This window comes from Malania oleifera, chromosome 2 (assembly GCF_029873635.1).
Source record: "Malania oleifera isolate guangnan ecotype guangnan chromosome 2, ASM2987363v1, whole genome shotgun sequence".
NCBI lineage: Eukaryota > Viridiplantae > Streptophyta > Magnoliopsida > Santalales > Ximeniaceae > Malania > Malania oleifera.
In genome coordinates this window covers 26,774,071-26,796,194 of record NC_080418.1, presented here as the reverse complement: position 1 = coordinate 26,796,194, position 22,124 = coordinate 26,774,071, and the positions used below count along the sequence as shown (strand labels likewise).

At 36.9% G+C, this 22,124-nt stretch overlaps 1 protein-coding gene across 1 annotated transcript; it reads right to left on the bottom strand.

Annotated features, from left to right (window-relative positions):
* Nucleotides 1–1,586: 1,586 nt before the first annotated feature.
* LOC131148100 (uncharacterized) lies at nt 1,587–2,252 on the bottom strand. The gene is made up of 3 exons (XM_058097834.1): nt 2,213–2,252; nt 1,872–2,113; nt 1,587–1,790 (listed from the first exon to the last, which is right to left on the bottom strand). The coding sequence occupies exons 1-3, from the start codon at nt 2,250–2,252 to the stop codon at nt 1,587–1,589; spliced, it is 486 nt and encodes a 161-aa protein (XP_057953817.1).
* Between the last annotated feature and the right edge of the window lie 19,872 nt (nt 2,253–22,124).

Below are 22,124 nucleotides of genomic sequence, written 5' to 3'. Positions count from 1 at the left end.
CTAGAGTCTATACAAGAGCAAACACAATGCTCTATCAAAAACATACAAACGGGTGCCCAACATATCCCAAAATGGCAACCCACCAAAATTATACTCCTAGCACTTACCTAGCGCTAAACGCGGTACACCAGCCACTACGCTCCCTACACCAGGACGCTAGTTCCGGTTACCCGAAGGACCTGTAAAAATGTACATACAGCAGAGGTCAGACACCTCTCAGTAAGGAAGAACACAGGTTATATCGGTGTGTGGCATTTGAGTGTTATCATGATACAACATACACGCAGTTAAATGCATTCTAATACTAATTTACACAGTGCATACACGCACACATATAGAGACCATTTATACGCAGTTCCGTCACAATACATACACATGATCAGTATTCCTCAGTATCGTCACACTCTTCTGCCCGAAGCCAACCCGCGACATATGGCGTTGGCCCATAGCCAACCCGCGAACATGGTGCCACCTGCACATGGCTAGTCCCCGACTCCCATGGCATCGTATCGGCGCTAAACTGGTGGATCCACACCCTTCGGCCTGATATGCCGAAATAGGCTTACGCCCTCGGATATAGAGCCGGACACTCTTGCCAACATGGCAGGCGATAACACGCCCTCGGATATAAAGCCAGACACTCTCAGTACCTGGAACAATTTTGGAACCGCGTTCCTACTAGCATTTCAACATATCACACACACATGCATGCTCATATAACCAAACAAACCACACTCATTTGGTAATCTAAATCATGGTTTTCCAAACAAATATAGTTTAAACAAAGTCAAGGCACGACCATCCTAATATCACAGTATAAATCACACAAATACTCCGTTTTCAACAAAACCCGGGAGTCAGCTCGTCGTCCCCTTTTTCCTAAAACTGTAATAATGAAAAACCCATAGTTTTCCCCGTTAGATCCCCCCTAAATGAGTAGCCAAAACACATACAGGACCGTGGACCATAGTTCCACCGAGTCCGATTTCAAAAATAACCAATATAAACATAGTTCCCATTACCTTAACCCCGTAAGCAAATCCCGAACTCCAAGGTCCCTAAACAGCGAACTGAGTTTCAAAACCTACAAATCACTGTATATAATATGTTCACAAGACAGCTACCTACAAATCTATCTGATCAGAATTGAAAACTGAGCCTTACCTCAATTTTACGCCGAAACCCAAAAATCTCTGAAACGAGATTCCGATCCGTAGAAGTTGTAGAGAATCCTTCCATGATCCTCGTGGTAGCTTCCGTTTTCTGATTCCATCAACGATCGACGAAGAATTCTAGAGAGAAGGAGTAGGGAGAGGTTTAGAGAGAGAGAGAGATAAAAATCTAAGTTTGCTTAGCTTGGAAGAAATAAGAATTTCCTTTTATAGCCCTTTGACCTGAGCAATTTCCAATTTTGCCCCTCTCTTAATATTTAAACCCATTTTTCATATTTTCGGGTTCTTACAATTTATCTCCCGATAGTCGATGTACATTCTCATTGAGTCGTCCTTTTTCTTAGCAAACAACACGGGGGCTCCCCACAGAGATACACTGAGCCGAATGAACCCCTTATCCAACAACTCCTGTAATTACTCCTTTAATTCTTTCAACTCTACTGGAATCATTCTGTATGAAGCCTTAGAAATTGACACCGTTCCCAAAGATAGGTTGATAGCAAACTCCACCTCACACTTAGGAGGTAACCTCGACAAATTCTCCGGAAATATGTCAAGAAATTCCTTTACTATCGAAATATTCTCAAGCTTAACTTCCCCCTCCAGTGCTTCCTTTACCTAAACTAGGTACCCCTGACACCCATTCAAGAGTAACCTTTTAGCCTGCGTGGCTGACAGAATTGATGGCGAGGCGCGTACATGCGACCCCACAAATCTATATTCCTGCTCCACCGGAGGTTTGAACACCACCTCTTTCTTGTAGCAGTCAATAATGGTATAACCAGAAGCTAGCCAGTCCATTCCCATAATCACCTCAAATTTGTCAATGTCGAGAATCACCAGATTAGCAGGCAGCGTCTTCCCCTGAATATTGATTAGAAAATTTTTTAGTTCCCTCCTACACGTTACTATGGTCCCTATTGGAGTAGCCATTGATAAATCTATCCCACACAATTTAGCAAACTCCTGAGCCATGAATGAATGTGTTGCTCTTGAATCAAACAACATAATAGTTTTGTGCCACAAAAATAAAATAGTACCTGTGACCACATCACTAGCATCCTCCGCATCTCTCGGCATAAGTGAATATACCCGTGCCTAGGTGGTGCTCCTCTAGTGACCACCTCGGGGTGTCTGATTATGTCCCCAGAACTGATGAGGAGTGGGCGCATCACTAAGCAGTGCACGACAGTCTCATGCTATGTGGTCAGGTCTACCACATCAGTAACAACTAGCTACTCTACCCCGACACTCACCCCAATGCCTCTGATGACACCTGGGCTAAGGTGGGCATGACAGAGTTCCCTGAGGAGCTCGGGGTCCCACCTCCTATTGCTGACTCACATAGTCACTAGGCCTCCTCCATGTACCCTAACTAGTGCCCATATGAAAACCAGGAGGCAAGGGCCTGTTTCTCTAACTCGCTATCTCCGCACTCCTTTGCAAACTGGTCTCCAACACTGTAGCCTTATCAACTAACTTCGAGAAACTCTAGACCTGAAACCCCACAACTTGCTCGTATATGCTCTGTCTCAGTCCTCTCTCAAACCTCTAGGCCTTCCTAGGCTTATCTGGGATCATGTACGGGGTGAAGCAAGATAGCTCCATGAACTTGGCCATGTACTGTTGTACGGTCAAGTGCCCCAGTGTCAGATGCAAAAACTCCTCTGCTTTAGCTTCCTTAGTGGAAGCGGGGAAATACCCATCGAAGAACATCTCCCTAAATTAACTCCAGGTCATAACTACTGGTCTTGGTCTCTACTCCTCCACTAACTTAACTATTCTCCACCATCGCTTAGCCTTCCCAACTAATTTAAAAGTGGCGTAGTGCACCCTTTGCTCATCCGTGCAATGCAAAACAGCCAACAACTCCACTATCTCCTGAACCTAATTCTCTGCTACGTTTGGGTCTGCTCCTCCTACAAATGTGGCAACTACATACGGGTGAACTGCTCAATGGTGCAGCCCCGGTCTGCAGGTGGGTAGTCCTGCCCTCTGCAGTCCCGCCTCATCTTTGCCTTAACCTGTCGGGCTAGACCTCACAGCACCGTAGAGGTATCTATATCCTCCTCACTAGAAGCTTCCAAATTATTATTCCCTCCGGAATCAATGTTCTTACCTTTGAGATCCATCCTAAAAATAGGGCAAAAGAATAATTTTCTTAGAATTCTATTGGCGGAACACTACATGTACAACTAATCAGCTATAACTATATAATTCTCCTACATCCTATACTAAAATACTTAGACCTTCCCTAGTAGACTTTTCCTGCACAAATAAATCATTTGACCTCCAACTCCCCAATCCAAGGGTCAACCTTACCACTTAAAAACAAAAATTGTCGATGGTTTGCTATGATTTTTATGAGACGTCGCCTCAGGAAAACCATAGCAGATCGTCAAGGGAATTCTACCTCTAGGCTACTAGACAAAACCCCAACCTCTCAGGTACTCTGATTCATTATCTACCCTATACCTGACCCACTTTACCATACCTAGACTACCCATCCCTACTCTTATCATCACTCATTCTTATACTCTGGTAGTATTATTCTTCTAGAGTCTGTAGAACCTAGCAGCCTAAGTTCTGATACCACAACTATAGCGCCCCGAACCCAGTGGGGCCTAGAGTGCTAATATTCCATAAATACCCTATAATACTTTAATACCATGATATCAACATCCACGGACCCAGTGGGGCCTAAGGTCATACCATTCCATAATTAATTTAAACATACAACCAATAGAAGCAAAATATACTTTTATAGCCATACATACTAGAGTACTAACACTCAATCTCTTCATCAAGATTTCCCAAAACATATTAAAACCTAGACCGACCAAAAACAACTAGATATAAACAAAATAGTACTCTACCAAGCTCACTCTCAACTAGATCACCTAGGTCCCGCCCTGGAGCTCCTAGACTCGGTTTCCTATAGGTCTTGAAAAATTGATATATTTACTGGGGTGAGACATTTGTCCGTAAGACAGAATAGGTTATTATCAATGTGTGGCCAACATAAGTTTTAGTGAACTTAAACACATTCTTTAATTTACTTTATCTAACAAATAAGGCATTTGTACAGTATAACTCACACATATACAGTTGAAAAGAGACATTTCTTTCATAATATAAAACAATTCGATAATTAACCACATTTACATAAATTCACATATATGTGTAGAAGAAACCCCTTTTTGGACATACAATATCATCATGTATAAACCAATATGATCGGGTTGTGCAGTCCGAAGACTGGACCTAGCCCTGGTTGGCTACCACCAAGCTAAGTCAAATCTTATGTCTGCAAGTCCGATTTGCCTACCCAGCTTGGTCTAGACTCCAGGGGTACACAACCCTTTCGCGGCCAAATCGAATTTTCATTACCAACACTTCTATCCAAAATAGTGTGGTTGCACTATCTCAATCATTAGCAACAGTACCGTGCTCTCAACACATCTGGTCCTCAAGGTTCTTAAACCATATAATGCAATTTAAGTAATAAATGTTGTAATACAAATCTCATTTTCATAATTCAATATAAAACCTATCATGTTCACATTTTCATATAAAATCTATCATATCAAAACCCGGCATTTAGCCAATATATCAAAACTCGGCATACAACCGTAATATCAAAAGCCCAGTATACAGTTGTCATATCAAACCATGGCATACAATCGTCATATCAAACCTTGACTTATAGCTGTCATATCAAACCCCGGCATACTGCTGTCATATCTCATTTCCAATAATTCCTTAAAACATAAAAATCCCATTTTTCACTGAATAATATCATAGTAATACGCAGATTCACTTATACAACAACTGGATTAACCTCATGCCACACGATTTGTACATTAATTGGTAATACAATAGCTACTTAAGAAAATATATATTTTAACTAAAAACTAGGTCTGATCACCTTCATAATTTTTATTTCAATCAAAATACCCGTTTAATAAGGAAAAGGAAGATGATCAACCCTACTCACTTTGCTTTTTCCCCAAATACGTATAATAAGTAAAACCATCAGTTTCATATGCCTGAATGATTCGTAAAATCATATATAACATACACCAGTTCATATTAATTGAATTGAATGACTATATGTCATATGTGTTGTACTCTAATGTAATTGACCACATTATATATTTAGTGAATGACTCTTGGTGATTTACTCTTGCCCTACCATTTCACATGCAATTAGTGTAGTTAGCATATATATGACTGTTTGAAGGAATATACATAGACACAAGTTGTGTTGTCCCATATTATACCAAAGACATTAATCAAAAGAGATCCATCACAAGTTAATATGGATTTATAGTTGGTTATTTTATTTTTGTTTAGAAAATATTCATATTCATATATATATATATCTTGCAGTCCCATTGTCTACTATTGAGGCCAAACATATAGTACCAACAGAGGCAATTAATGAATCTACCTAGTTGAGAGGTTCATTTGGATATTAGCTCTGTATTATAGGATGTCATTTGTCCATTGTGAGAGGCACAATGTTTGAATGAAGATTAGATGTTTCTTGAGAGGACAAAGCATATTGGTGTTGGATGTCAATTTGATTATACTATAGTTGTTTATAGAGATAGTTACCAAAAATATTGGTATTGTAAACAATCGAATTGAAATTGTTAACAAAGTCTCTTACTTTGATCAAGTTCAAGTTTTATTGTACTTGATAGGTTATTGCAACATTAGTTATTGACCTGTAAGGCTATTAGAGTTGTGATAGTATTTTGATCCTTCCTTGTGGAAGTGATTTGGCCAAAAACTCGGGAAGGCGGGGATTTGTTACTAAGATACTAGTTCTACTAAAGTTGATGACCAACTTATATATGAATCTATTGACCATTTCGATTAAACAAGTTGGCTCATTTTTAATCTCATAACATTGTTTACTCTTAGTTTTTTTTGCATGATAGATTCCTTATGCATTGGTCAACCAATTTGTTCGCCTAACAAGGCTTACAATTCTTATTTTGATAATAACAAATCAAAATAATTTTAATATGGTTTTCAATTTAAACTTTTTTAGGAAGTAGGCAAAGCTCAAGTATTTCAAAGCTAAAATAAAGCTCATGATGGACATACTTTGAAGAACGAAAGTTGATTGAAAGCTCAAAGATGATATATGATCATGGAAAAGTAAGGATTTACATGAAGATCAAAATATTAGAGTTTTAAGGATGTCTCTATGTAAGTACTTCATGTAAATCTCAATATAAATTGAATTGAAGCTCTTACAAATAAAAAGAAGCTAAGAAACACATTTTTGAAAGACCTTAAAATATGTTTTTAAATCAAAATGATAAAAGGTCTCAAAGGAAGAAAGTTTTAAAGTAAAAAAGGGAGTTTCTAAGAGTCAGGCGACTGCCCAATATAGGTAGTGGACTACCAAAAATAAAGGGAACTAAACTTGGGAGGCAGTAAGGTCTCAGGCAACTGCCTAAACCCTGCCAGGCGACTGCCAGCCTTCTGGATATAAAGTTTTGACTATGGCAGGCAATTGCCACTCGAATAGACTTTTAAAAAAACTCAACGGGAAGATTTTTTAAATGGATTTCTTGGGCTCTACTCTTTTTGAAAATTTGATGTTTACTCCAAGTAAACTTAGGGGGCAAGGATTTATCTTTTAAACATCTATAAATAGCCCCAAACTACAATGATTTTATTAACCAAGAAATTTACCAGCAATTAGAGTACTCTCAAAGATCTCAATCTCTCTTGTGCTCATCCTACGTTCACTACTAAATTATTGCTAATCTCAACTCCGAATTTGAGCCTTCAAATTTCGAATCTTTCAATACATGAAAGATATATTCGGTGATCTAAATTCAAATTGAGCTTTAATTTCTTTGTATTGATTTACATTGAAGTATATTTGTGCTGAATATTGTACTAACCAGCTTTATTGTGAGAGTGTCTCTTGTACACAAACCTTTCTCTACTTGTTTCTTGTTTCTAGACGATTCAAGGTTGTTAGATTGTTGTGCCAAGCGAGAGAATATCGTTTGGAGAGGCGGGCTCTAGCCTAATCAAAGGAGTGTTGTAAACGGTGTTGTTCTGCCCGGCAAAGGAACTGACCTAGTGAATCCTTTGGTGGTTTGCCAAAGGTGAGGACGTAGGCTGGGTATAAGCCGAACCTCGTAAAACATTGTGTTCCTCTCGCTCTTCCCTACTCTTTACTTTTCAGCACACTTTATAAATTGCATGGATGCTTTATAATTTTTGAATTCTTGAGTGTTTGGTTGTTAAATAGATTGGAAGATAATTTGTTTTGGTTTGATCAGCATTGATTGCGGAAATCGAAAGGGACTTCGTTGGTTGATCATCCTAAACTTATTAAACTGAAAGTTTATTTAAAAGCTGAACATTGGGAAGAAGTGTGATTGTGAATTTCAACACAAGGCTTATACAAATCCAACAAACATTGCATATTACTACAGGGCTATTGTTACAAGAATCAAGTGCTTGGTTATTTCGTTTTGATTGTGGTTGATTTGGATTGATTGTTTTACACGTATTTTGTGATTGTGTTTGGGTTGTGTTTATTTTTATAATTCAGAAGCCTTTAAAAAGAACGTAATTTTTTTTTAAAAACCAATTCACCCCCCCCCCCTCTTGGGAACTATATCCTATTTTCACAATTCTTAGGTAAAAATTACTTCAAGCTGCTTATTTTAGCCATTCATCTCATGCAATTTCTATGAGAAATCTATGGAACATTTGTAAATTTTTTTATGAAGTTGCTTATAATATTTTTTTATGAATTTGATTTAATAAGAAATATTGGGTTTGTGGCTCATATTTTGAGTGGAACGCATGCACCGAGAAAGTATCATGAAGTGAGGAACAAGTGAGAAGTCTGCAGGATGGAAACCGGCAATGGCTTGCTTGATAGTTTTAGAACTGAGGGGTAACCGTTGATGATTTGCACTGTAACCGTCGATGATTTCAGGCAATGTGCAAAAGGATTCTTCTCGGCTTGAAACAATCGATAGTTTGGCCTAAATCGTCAACGGTTTCATTCAGCGCACATTATGAATTTTGAATTTGTAGATCAGTAGATTGGGGGGATTGAAGGATTTTCCCCTTAGGATTGCTACAAAAGTGATTTAGATAGGTTTTAAGACTTCTGTACGCATAAGGGTTCCTTTATATACATTATTTTGTAACCCTTGATGTAAGCTTGGCATTGTTGATATTGAAAATTCAGTTGCTACTTCTGTGGATGTAGGAAAATTGTTGAACCATGTAAATATTATGTATTTGATCGTTGTTTTCATTTATTCTCATTGTTGAGTGATTGTTTCTTTCATATTATTCATCATTAAGTGATTACACTTCTTGTTTGTTGATTGATTTGTGAGTTTGTGTAAGGGCTTCCGTTGCGCATTCGCAAACAACAATTGGTATTAGAGCTTTTGGTTCACAATAGCTAGGGTCTCTTCGATGAAGTTTGATGTTAATAAGTTCGATGGAAGTGGGAATTTTGGGCTTTGGCAAAGGAGGGTGAAGGACTTGCGAGTGTAACAAGGTATGGTGAAGGATCTATACGAGAAGAAGCTGAAAAGCATAGATGACACAAGTTGGAAGGAGCTAAGCAAAAGTTGTGTCCACTATCCAGCATTGTCTGGCCGATGAAGTGATGTATCATATCATGGATGAGGAAGCGTCGACAGCGATTTGGCTAAAACTAGAAAGCTGGTACATGTCCAATTTATTGACAAACAAGTTGTATCTTAAGCAGAAACTTTATTGGCTTAAGGTAGTAGAGGTTTCGGACCTAAATCAGCACATCAACACATTCAATCAGATCATTAGTAATCTAAAGCGAGTTGATGTGAAGTTTGAGGAAAAGGACAAAACATTGATGCTGCTGAATTCCCTACCGATGTATCCTATATATAAGAACCTGGTTACGATGCTGACTTGGGGAAAAGAAACCTTGGAGTTCGAGGATATCATGAGTGCATTGCTGGGGTTCCATAAGGGGAAGAATGCCAGCGATGAGGGTTCACATGGTGAAGGGCTTGTGGCGAAGGGGAATCAAGATCATGAGAGGAGCAACTTCCAGGGTGGGTCGAGCAACCATAGGGCTCGGTCCAAATTTAGGAAGAGAAAGGACGTGCGATTTTTTAAGTGTGGGAAAAAGGGGCACATAAAACCCTGAGTATTCAGAAAGGAAGAAAGGGGTTGCTAAAACCAAAGAAGGTTCGTCAAACACAGCGAATGTAGTAGAAGAATGAGACTTAGGGAGCGGTGATGATGATATACTCTCGGTTTCATCTAGGTCGAATGAGTTTGCAGATTCTTGGAACTTGGACTCAGCATGTTCTTATAATATGACGCCCAACAAGGACTGGTTCACTACGAACAGATTCAAGAGTTATGGTTCCATTCTGATGGGAGACGATGCTGCGTACAAAGTGGTTGGGATGGAGAATGTCAGAATCAAAATGTATGATGGTGTGGTGAGAACGTTGTGTGATGTGAAGCACATACAGGAATTGAGGAAGAATCTAGTTTCGTTAGGTACCTTGGATTGTAATGGGTTTAGTTACAAATCTAAAGGTGGGGTAATGAAGGTGAACAAAGGCGTTCTGACCATGATGAAAGGGAAGAGAGTGCCGAAAAATATACACACATTGTTGGGTACCACGATTCTAGGCGGAGCTGCAGCCACAAAGCTTGAGTTTGACAACACCGTTCTGTGGTATATGCATTTAAGGCATATGAGTGAGTGTGGAATGAAGGAACTTCACAAGAAAAATCTTTTAAAGGGGGTCAAATCGCGTAAGCTGAATTTCTGCAAGTATTGTGTGCCATGCACAAGACGAAGGGATTACTAGACTACATTTATTCAGAAGTTTGGGAACTGGTGAGAATAGCATCATGAGGGGGGGTATGTGTATTTCATGAGTTTCATCAATCACTACTCACGGAAGGTCTGGGTTTACTTCATGTGGCACATGGTGGAGACGTTTGCTATGTTTCAACTATGCAAAGCTGAGGTAGAAAACCAGACCGAGAGAAATGTTAAGTTCCTCAAGACAAATAATTGAACTAAGTACACAAACTCAAGTTTCTGAGAGTTCTGCGAGCAGCATGGTATAAGGAGGCATTTTATAGTACGTTGGACACCGAAACAAAATGGTGTGGTGGAAAGGATGAACATAACCCTAACTGAAAGGGCTCAGTGTCTCAAGTTGTATGTTACGCTCTTTGTAAATTTCTGGCCTGAGATGGTTAGTATGACTTGTTTCTTGGTAAATAGATCACCAAGGGCATCATAAGATTGAAAAGTTGCCAAGGAGGTGTGGACAGGTAATGAGGTAGACAACTCTAGATTGAGAGTATTTGGGTGTCCAGCCTATGCGAACATCCTAGTAAGGAGAGATCTAAGTTTGAGGCGAAGTCTAGATGGTGTATCTTTCTAGGATATAATAAATGCGTGAAAGGATTCAAGATGTGGGATCCAGTGGCAAACAAGGTGGTGATCAGTAGGGACGTGGTTTTCAATGAGAAAACCATGTTGCAACATACCCAGGAAAAAGCAGAGAAACAGGTGTCAGAAAATTGTAGCAACAATGAGCATGCGATTCAGGTGGAGTTGAAGACTTAGGGTAGAAATGCAGGGAGTTATAACTTGAGAGATCGGCCGACGATGCAGATGGAGTCTCAAGGTGGAAATGACAGCGTTTAGAACACAGGGAGTTCAAGCTCAGATAACTTGCAGCTGCGTTGCAGTATAGCTATAGATAGACCAAGACACATCATCAGTGTAATAACCCCTACCTAGAAAATACAAGAAAAATAAATAAAAGAAAAAAAGGGAATAAATAAAGGGGCACATAGCAGGGTGCTCGTCGACGAGGAATTACTGAGAGCGAGGGAATTTCAGGTTTTAATTGACTCGTCAACGAACCCGCTGTTCTCGTCGACGAGTGTCCTTCTTGGATTTGTCGACGAACCTTTTAAATTCACCGACAAAGGCTAGCCTATAAATAGGACTTGGGTCATTTTTATCCGCAAAATGTCTCTCCTCTCTCACTCTCTCTCTTTTGGGTTTCGGCTCTTCCACCTTCTCTCTTCGATTTTGGCTTAGATTCAGCCTAATTTGACTATTGGAAACCACCACGGGGTTCCTGAGGTGATTCTCTCCAAGATATTCGGAGCGAATTCGTGATTTGGAGTTTTTGGGCACCACCCCAAAACTAGGGTAAGTAAGATGTTTCAATATTAAATTAATTATTGGGAGTATGTGGGCCTAGGAGATGTTAAATGATAAATCTTTTGGGGGTCGAACTAGTTAAGTTAGGATTTGTGGATTTCAGGGTTTCATTTTTCGTTTGATTTAGGCAGAATTTTGAGGAACTGGTAAGGGGAATAAAATTATACCTTGTTTTTTATTAAATTTGAATCGGTTATTTTTTAGTATAGGAACTGTACAATTATAGTATGATTTTATGAATGAGTTAGGAAATTGAAAATAATGATTTTTGGATTATAAACCATATTTTGGAAAAACCGTGTGGTATGAAAATAATCCTTCATTATTAACTGGTTGTAATAACTATTCGGTTGTGAATACCGTCTGCTTGTTAGTCCAGTTTGGTTGTGAGTACTGCCTAGTTGTTAATACTGTTTGGTTGTGGATACTGTCTGGTTGTGAATATTGCTTGGCTGTGAACACTGTTTGGTGGTGAATAATATTCAGTTGTAAATACTACTTGTTTGGGTGAATACTGTTTGTTGTGAACATAAACGTACAATGAAATACGTAGCTGCCCTACGTGGGCCACGTATAGTGAAGTACGCAACTGCCTTACGTGGGTCACGTACTGAGAAGTAGGCAACTGTCATATGTGGGTCACATACTGAGAGGTACGCAATTGACCTGAGTGGGCTACATACTGAGATCTATGGGGAGAGAAGCTCTGTACGTAGCATTATGTTGTAGCCCTATATGGGACACGTACTGCGAGGCATGCAGTTGCCCTGGGTGGACCACATACTGAGATCAGTGGAATGTATTGTATCTTGTGTGGATGAATTGTGGTGTATATGTTTGCAGACTATGTGAGATGATTTAGGTGAATGTGTGTGTATACTGGTATGAGAACTTAAATGGATAAATATTTATGGTAAAGTAAAACTCTCCATCCGAGGGCTTATGGACTAAGGTGAGTGCCCTAATTAGTATTAGTTGTAGCCACACCCATATTAAAGGGTACGGTTACAAATGGTATTAGAGCAAAGGGGCGTTACATGTATGGGCATGTAATCTCCCCAATCCTCGGGAACTTTCGCTATAAATATTGGTTGTATGTGTGACTGCGGACTATGTGTGTGTATCCTTTTAGTTAATTTTGATTATTAAACATGAAATTAGGAATAGCTTCCCAAGAGGTTAGAAAAATTGGAGTTCAAAACGGCTATATTTTAAAATATTGGAATTTAAAAATTTGCCCGTTGAACAGTGTTTAGATGTCTGAAGATTCGAGTTCAGTCATTTGAAGTTCCTGAAACCCTTTAAAAAATGAACTGGACACAGGGTTAGATGTCTGAAGTAGGGTTCAGATGTCTGAAGTGTTGAGTTCAGATGTCTGAAGTGTCGAGTTCAGACGTCTGAAGTGGTTCTGTGTGCTGTTCAGACAGTTGAAGTTCCTCCCGTGAACAATGTTCAGATGTTTGACAACAGTGACTCTGCTTTAGTGTTTTGGCCATAACTTTTTTTTGTATAACTCCAAATTAAGTGTTCTTGGTGTCAAAAGAAAGCTAAGAAAAAATCATACAACATTAATGTTGAACACATTTTAAAATAAGGCTATTTTCATAGAGAAAAATTCACCTCAATGCGGATGTATAAAAACTAACAGCATTTGGAAAAAATCTTTTTGGTGCTTTTCATTCCAAAAATGATTTTTAACCCTTTTAAAATAATTTTTTACCTTATAAAAATATTTTCCAAGTATTTTAAAAGGTATCTAGGTCCAAGAAGTTAGCCTAAGATCTTCAAAATATTTCAAACGATATTTTAAACATTAAAGCACTTACATGAGACTTCTAAGACATTAACATTCTAGGTTCTTGAGTCTTCATGCTTTATCCTTGGATTGAGTCCATCTTTTCTTCAAGCTTCTATATTCTTTGAGCTTTCTCACTTTGCCTTTATTTGACTGTTTTGACTTTAATATTCCTTGGCTTTCAACAACTCATTCATGTCCTCATAATCTTCAAGGTTTAATATATCATCTTTAAATTCATGCTTTGACTCATTTAAGCTTCATTTGATCCTTGTGAGCACTTTGACCTTGCTTTCTCATATATGAGCTCTGAAATATCATTACTCACACAAGTACATTAAATTTCACTTGTTTATTAGCAACAAAACAAGATAACAAGATTTTAAGCCTTGTAAGGCCAACAAAATAGTTATAATTTTTATACACTAGAACTCATCTGCAACACACTCTTATAGTTTATCTCTTCTTACTGAGAGGTGTCTCACCCTAGTGAATTATTATCTTTTCAGGTCCTTCAGGTGATCGAGCTTAGAAAGCTTCGGGGCAGGGTTGAGAACTTTGGAAATTTTTTGTGGTAGTAGGAACTACTATTTATAAATTTATGTTTAATATTTGTGGTCATGTGATATAAGTGAATGGATATATATTTTGGGTTGAATAGTATAGAACTTTGGTATTTTATTTGTGGTTATTTTATTATTTCTGCTGTGAGAATGGTATTAGAGATGGCGAATGGTCTCATCACACCCCGGGCCCCACTTGGCGGGTGTGGGGCGTGACAGTTAGGTTATCCCCAGGTATGGTTTTGGCGATTTGGTGTCTTATGCACTTATCACTAGCAGTGGGGATCCTACTACTTTTCAGGAGACCGTGCATAGTTAGGAGAAACGTAGCTGGATAGGCACTATGGTGAAAGAGATGGAATCATTGCATAAGAATCAAATGTGGGACTTAGTGGAGCTTCTAGCTGGGAAGCGTGCGATTGGATGCAAGTGAGTATACATGAAGAAGGAAGCAGTTTTAGAAAGGGAAAGAGAGATGTACAAGACTCGCTTGGTAGCAAAGGGATACTTGTAGAGGAAAGGAGTAAATTATAATGAAATCTTCTCCCCTATGGTTGGACACACTTCCATGAAGGTAGTGTTGTGACTGGTGGGGCAACATGATATGCATCTGGAGTAGATGTACGAAAAGACGACGTTCCTCTATAGCGATCTGGAGAAGCTGATTTACATGGCATAGGCAGAAGGGTTTAGCAACCCTGGATAGGAACACTTAGTCTGCAAACTGAAGAAGTCACTGTACAAGCTGAACCAGTCTCTAAGGCACTAGTACAAAAGGTTGACACCTATATAATTTGTATTGGTTACAGGAGGTGTGAGTACGATTATTGCATCTATGTGAGGAGTCATGAGGACTAGTCTCTCATATTTCTGTTGTTGTATGTTAATGATATGTTGATTGCTACTAAAGACACGACTAAGGTGAATCAGTTGAAGTCTTTGTTAGGAAAAGAGTTCGATATGAAAGATTTGGGTGCAGCCAAGAGGATACTTGGCATGGACATTCGCAGGGATAGAGCTATAAGGAGACTATGTTTATCTCAGGGCGGCTATGTGCAGAAGGTGCTGGAGAGATTTAGCATGGCTAATTCTAACCCAGTGAGCACACCATTGGCGAGTCATTTCAGGCTATCTACCACCTAATGCCCAAGGATGAACGATGCGGTTCATGATATGTCGAACGTCCCCTATGCAAGTGTTGTGGGGTGTTTGATGTATGTCGTGGTGTGTATGAGGCTGGACTTGGTACATGTTGTCACTGTGTTGAGCAAGTTCTTTTCTAATCCAGGTCGGAAAACATTGGGATGCGGTCAAGTGGATTTTGAGGTACTTGAGGGGTACAACCGAATATGACATCATGGTTAATGGACAACAGAGTAATCCGTCAGTGGTAGGGTACGTGGATGCTAACTACGTAGGAGACTTGGATGACAGAAGGTCTACCACAAGGTATGTATTTACACTTTTGGGAAGACCTATTTATTGGAGGTCTATAGTGTAGTCGATAGTACCTTTATTTTAACTACTGAGTCAGAGTACATGGTAGTGGCTGAGGCTACCAAGGAAGCATTGTGGCTTACGAGATTGGTCAGGGAGCTGGGTGTCCAAAAAGGTAGAGTTCGGCTGCAGTGTGATAGTCAGAGTGTCATCCACTTAGCGAATAATCAAGTGTACCATGCGAGGAGAACTTCTACTTGAGAAGGTTCATACGTCTGACAATGCAACTAATATGCCGACGAAACCATTCACAATGGATAAGTTCAGGCATTGCTTGGACTTGATCAACGTCTTCAGGTGCTAGACGGGAGACGATCCCAATCTACTGTCATAGGTGGAGTAGCAGTTATGCTTTTGGATTTCCTAAGTGGTGAATATTTGCCAAGGTTGAGATTTTTGGGTTTGTGGCTCATATTTTGAGTGGAACGAATGCACCGGAAAAGCATCATGAAGCGAGGAACAAGTGAGGAGTATGCAAGATGGAAACCAGTGATGGCTCGCTCAATGGTTTCAGAACTAAGGGGTAACTGTCATTGGTTTGCACTGTAACTGTTGACAGTTTTAGGAAGTGTGTAGAAGGATTCTTCTCGGCTTCAAACCGTCGATGGTTTTGTTCGGCGAATGTTATGATTTTTTATTTTGGAGATCAAAGGATTTTCCTCCAGGGATTGCTACAGAAGTGATTTAGATAGGGTTCGTTTATATACATTATTTTGTAACTCTTGATATAAGCTTAACATTAGTGATAGTGAAAATTTAGTTGCTACTCCCGTGGATGTAGGCAAATTTTCGGACCACGTAAATCTTATGTCTTTGATCATTGGTTTTGTTTATTTTCATTATTGAGTGATTGCTTCTTTCTTATTGTTCATCATTGAGTGATTGCATTGCTTGTTTGTTGATTGATTCGTGAGTTTGTGTGTGGACTTTGCTGCGCATTCGCGAATAACAAGAACTAAAGTTTTTGTTATTAAATTTAAAGCAATTTAAACAAACCAAACAAACACACAAATATAAAGCAATAAAATCAAAGGAGAGGAAGGGAAGAGAAATTGCAAACTCTTTCTATAGTAGTTCAGCAACCAGTCTGCGTCCACTCTCTCAAGGTCAACCACCTTGAGACTTCACTATTCCCCTTGTTTTAATAAAAACTAAGGAAACCAATACACCCCTTGTTTCTTTAGGGACAAAGCAACCTTACAACCACTTGTTTTTCAAATACAAGACAACCAATGTACAAGAATCCTTACAATAGAAAACTTTCTTATAAGGATATCGAATTTAAAGTTCAAAACCAACTCTTGAAAAAATATTCAAAAGATGGCACAAGAGTTTTGTACACGATCTCTCAAGAGTGATCAAATTGAAGTATAAGAGAGATTAAAAGAGAATTGAAAGTTTGGACACTTGGAAATTCAATATGAAGATGTTATCTGATGTTTCTCAGGCTTTAAAGGACATATCTATAAAGATTAGAACAAAATTAATCATTTTATGCCCATTAGGATCTAATACAAGTTAAGCTGGTTGATCGCTTACAAAGCTCGGTGGACTTGGCATTAGTCGTTAAATAAAATTAGACCACTGTAGCTAAAATTGAGTAGATTGGTTGACCGCCTCCTAGGGATTGATTGACATATCTTTAGGGACCTATCAACCGCTCCCCAGAAGGGCAGCCTAGAACAATATCTACATTTTGAGTTTTTTCATACCATTTCTTTTATGATTTACAGGCATAATTCAACACTCAGACAAGAAAATGTTATCAAATTTGCTATCCATTTTACTTTTCTCAATCATAGTGGGTTTCTACTGTCATGGCTCCTATAGATTTGGGTTTTACAAGTGAATCGCATAAATTCGCATGCATACTCTCTTTCATATTTATTTAGTTTCTATTTTTTATTCATAAAATTTAATTAATTACATTAATCCTCTTGTTTTGCTCTAAAACAACATGCTTAATTACTTTTTTTTTTAATAAAATTACCATTAGTAATAGTCACGAAAAAGGAAGAATCGAAAACACAAATTTCCATTATTAAAAATATTTTGCATCTTACTAGACCTAATTATTCCAAGTTCGACTTGGAAACGAGCAAGATTACTGAAAATCTTTAGGAAGTAGAAAATATTTTTAAATTAAATATTCATATTTTGAGACGCATGGTTTTAATTTGAAGCAATTATATTCTTTAAATAGAGTTTTTTTTTTTTAGTTATACTTAAAACCAACAGTGAGATTTTACACGCTTTCAAACATCAATATTCTTTTACAAGTAATGGTAAATTAATATTTAAATATTAAAACGAGAAGTTAATATTTTCACGCCTTTATCCTCATTTTTATTTTTTTTGTTCAGGAATTATATGTGTGATTTTATTAATCAAAACCATAAGAATAAATTATATATAATCCAATGTAAAAAAAATGATTTTAGCTAAAAGTTTCATCTAAGCTTCTACCCCATATGATGGTTTCATTTCTTCTTTAATAGTTTTTAAATGGTAAATTAAATTATTTGCCTCATATCTAAACTAAAAATTATGGTCAAGTGCCAATTTTAACTTATTCAATTCTAAAAATTTATTAACTAATAAAGCAAGATTATTCCAAGAATACAATTTCTCTAGACTAAAAATATGGGCATTTAACAAAAAAATTACTAATTAATTAATTTTCATTCTTTAAACTCCCAAATTACATTTAAAAGGATTCTCCATTAAAAAAACAACGCCAACAACAAACCTTATGTTCCAATAGGTGGGATCAATTATATGAATTCTTTTCCGTCAATTTATTTGATTAAGAGTAAAAATGAAGTTTGATGAAGCAAGAAATTTGTAACCCAATTTGTTTTTACGGCTCTAGAAAATTGTTATAGGAGCTTAGTAGTAGGAAGCTTGAAGTGGTTTTGGTATATATATATTTTTTTCTTTTGTATATACTCATGTTATATTGGTAAATTGACCTAATTTTGCATGTGTTTATTATCCTTTTGATCAATTTTGTATTCAAGCTATAATTAGCTGTCCTATGTTGTCCCTCTTCCAACTCCACCAAAAAATAAAGGAAGAAGAAACAATGCTTTATAGGATTTATGAGGTCCTTTTTGGTGTAATTGCATGCCAACTTTAACATTATGTTGCTAAAATTGTCAAGATAGGGAGAATTTTTTTAATAAAAGATTTATAATAGGGTCAAACAATTCATAACATGTAATGTTTATAGACATATCAACAAGACAAATCAAAATCCAATCATCTAATGAGATACAAATATTTTATAAAATTTACACAAACTTTAACTTGCATAGAGTATTTTTTAGCTAGCTTTATAACACTTTTTTGGGTAAATCAATCTCATATAAATTAAAGTTCCAAGAATTTTTAAAAATTGAAATTTATATATTGCAAATTAACATTTAGTTGTCAAACATATCAAACACAACTAATACCTAAAATCAATTTCATGTATTTTTTTTTTATATCGCCGAGTGCCCTGAGCTTATGCACTAGACTAATCCCACGCCTACGCCAGTCGTGCCATCGACCAACATTTAGGAGGTAAATCACAGATGTGTACTGCAGGTGGCAAAATTCGAACCCCAAATTTCACCTTTGTTCAAGGCCATCATCTGATACAAGTTCTTACCAGCTGAGCTTATGCCCAAGGCATCAATTTCATGTATTTTGTTTGTGCATTTATTAGATATTATTTTAAAAGGAAATAAAAGTTTTCGAGCCCTTTGAAGCATGTTCTTAGATTAATAGCTTTAAAAAATTAATCCTAAAACTCATTATATATATATATATATATATATATTGCAAGCTCAAATTAAGAATTGTGATGCCCCACCAATTTCATGTTTTTTGTTTTTTCAAAAAATTATACTTTTTAATCTCATATACCTCTTCATTTACTAGCATCTAGATGATTATTTTTTTATGTCTACACATTGATTTTTGCAAAATACATGATCTTTTCTCCCAAAAAAAGGGGTAAAATTCCTTAATTTCCCTTCACTTTTTTTCAAAAAAAAAAAAAAGGCACTTTGCACTTTATATTTTTAAAAACTCCGAAAGATCCCTAGTTTATTAAACTAATGACATAAAACCACATCATGTTAGTTACCTGTTAAGTTCATGTACTTATTTTTATTAAAATATATGTTTTGTCTTTTTCTTCACCTCTATTAATAATTTTATAGTTGTTTATTTTAAATTTTATATTTGATAATTTATTTTATATATGAGGAAACACATAAATTATGTATAGGTGTAACAATCTTAGGCTCAACTTTGGTGAGGTATTGTCCACTTTGGCACACAAATTCACGAAATTATTTTATACAATGTCTCTCACATAGTTGGAGCCCAAACCATTCTAATAAGTTCAAGATTTTTCTAGTACGCATTTAATGTAAAACTCTAAACTCCTATCCTGTCCAATCTCGGACATCCTCGTTAGAGTATCAGGTGCCTCCAAGGAAGGTCCCACATGATAGTGTCTTTAGCCTTGATGGTTACTCTAATACCAAATATAATGGTTTTGGGCCTAACTTCGGTGAGGTATTATTCGCTTTGACCCACTGGCCTCATGGATTTGTCCTATAAAAGGTGTCTCATATAGTTAGAGTTCATACCATCGTTATAAGTCTAAAACTTTCTAATATATGTCTCATGTAAGATGGTAACAGTAAGTGTGTAAGCATTTGCATGTACAATATTATGTGTTTCTACATGTGTAAACATGAGTAAATGAACATCTTTGCATTGAACGTTGGTAGGAAGGTTAAATTAAGTTTGTAAACGTAACTTAAATATTAGGTGAGTTGATTCGCATTCGATCAAGTCAAGTCAAAAAAATTTTCTACTAAAATCACACATTTGTATATATATATATATTGTTGGCCCTAGTGTGCATCTAGAGCGGGGTGAATAAACGTTCTTTGTGGATAATGAATTTTTCTACAAACACACAAATTCCTTGACAAGAAACAAGAGTAATGTGGTTCGACACCAAGCCTACGTCCACGCCTTAAGTCAACCTCAAGGATTCCCAAATCCACTAAGCAATCCCCTTCAAGATGGAGAAGCCTTTACAACAAGGGTACACAACCCAGCTACTCACCAAAAGTTACACCAAGGTGTTCACCAAGAAGCTCCTTTCAATGACTCACAAAGAACCTCCCAATACAATGAATCAAATCAAGTAGATACAATACAAGGTGCTCCTCCTTGAGCTGATAATACAAGTAAATCTCACACTACTCTCTGTTGTAACAGATGTGTAGCTAAGAATAAGTAGCAAGAGAGCTTTGAGCAAGTAGAAAATCTAGAATGAAAGCTTCAATAATTTTCTCAAACAACGAAGTGCTAAAGGGGTATATTTATGGCCGAGGAGACAATTAGCCGTTGGGCATTTATTGAGGCAAGACAAATAAAAAACTAGCTGTTTTAGCACATTTATTATAGTCTGCCTTTGTACAAAACCATCAATGATTTTTCTGGGCTTTCCCAAACCATCGACGGTTTTTTTAGGCTCTCCCAAACCGTTGACGATTTTCTATAGGCCAGACCCTTTTTAGAAAACCATCAAAGCACATGATTTGTTCTATTTCCTTTGGGTGCTTTAACCATTGTTTAAACAAAATGAGGGCCAAGTTTGTGAGATATTACGATACTAATCTTGTTTAAAAACTTGTCCTTATAAAAGTTTTTTTAAGTATAAGATATCTTGTAAAAGTATATTTGAAAATTTATGAAGTGTGTTAATGATATCTTATAATCTATCATGCAGATGCAATTGCTCAACTCTTGTTAAGTATTCTTACCAACATCACGCCACAAGAGTTACAGGAATATTCTACCTTACTCACAACCCATTATACATATAAAAATTTATGTGGACTTCGGTTGGTGGTGCCTTGAGTATTCCTGGTGTATGCTTTTGTTCATTGCTTCATTAGGGTTCGTTTGATCCTTATGCTTGCGTTGGTATTATCCTATTTATCTGAACTGAACTTGAGAAAAAATATTAGCAAACTTAAGAACCACTAATGGGTTGTTATCATCAAAATACGCTCGAATGAAGAACCTTAGCCACTAGGGCTAACACACACACACACACACACACATATATAAATATTTAAAATTATATATATATATATATTAAAATATTAAAAATTATTAAAAATATAAATTCACACATGTCTATAACTTTAAATAAAATAAAAAGTTGAACACACACACATACGCATGTGCATATAAGTTAGACTTAGCAGGTGCTCATATTAAGCAAGCCTTAGTAGTAGTATTAGTCCAAATCCAACCCAACTAGCTAGTTCAAAGAGAATAATTTAAAATATATAAAATAGACATTTACATACGTGCATTTTATCTAGTAACATTACAAGAGTTTAAATTTTTTTTTAATATTGAAAATATGCATATGCATTGTTGAACACATTCTGCCCTAACAAAAATGTCATCTAATCATAACCCAATCTCACTTATTTGCTTTATAGTCAAGTTTAATATAGAGATATGCAAATATATATAATGATAGTGTCTAAAACCTTTTAGACATTTGACTAATTTATAGGAATAATGGACTTGCCCCTCTATTCTTCTCTACTTTTACTTAGCAATTATTTTAAGTGGAAAGTCGCAACCTTCAAGACTCGAATCTTGCCATTTTGACCATAAGAACTTTAATTTTACCATATGAGCCAATCGTGAAGGGCCAAAAACATGTAAATATTTATGCTTGTTCATGTACAAGCTTACCACAAACTATCATGCATAAAATAAATTATGCAATAAAATATTTC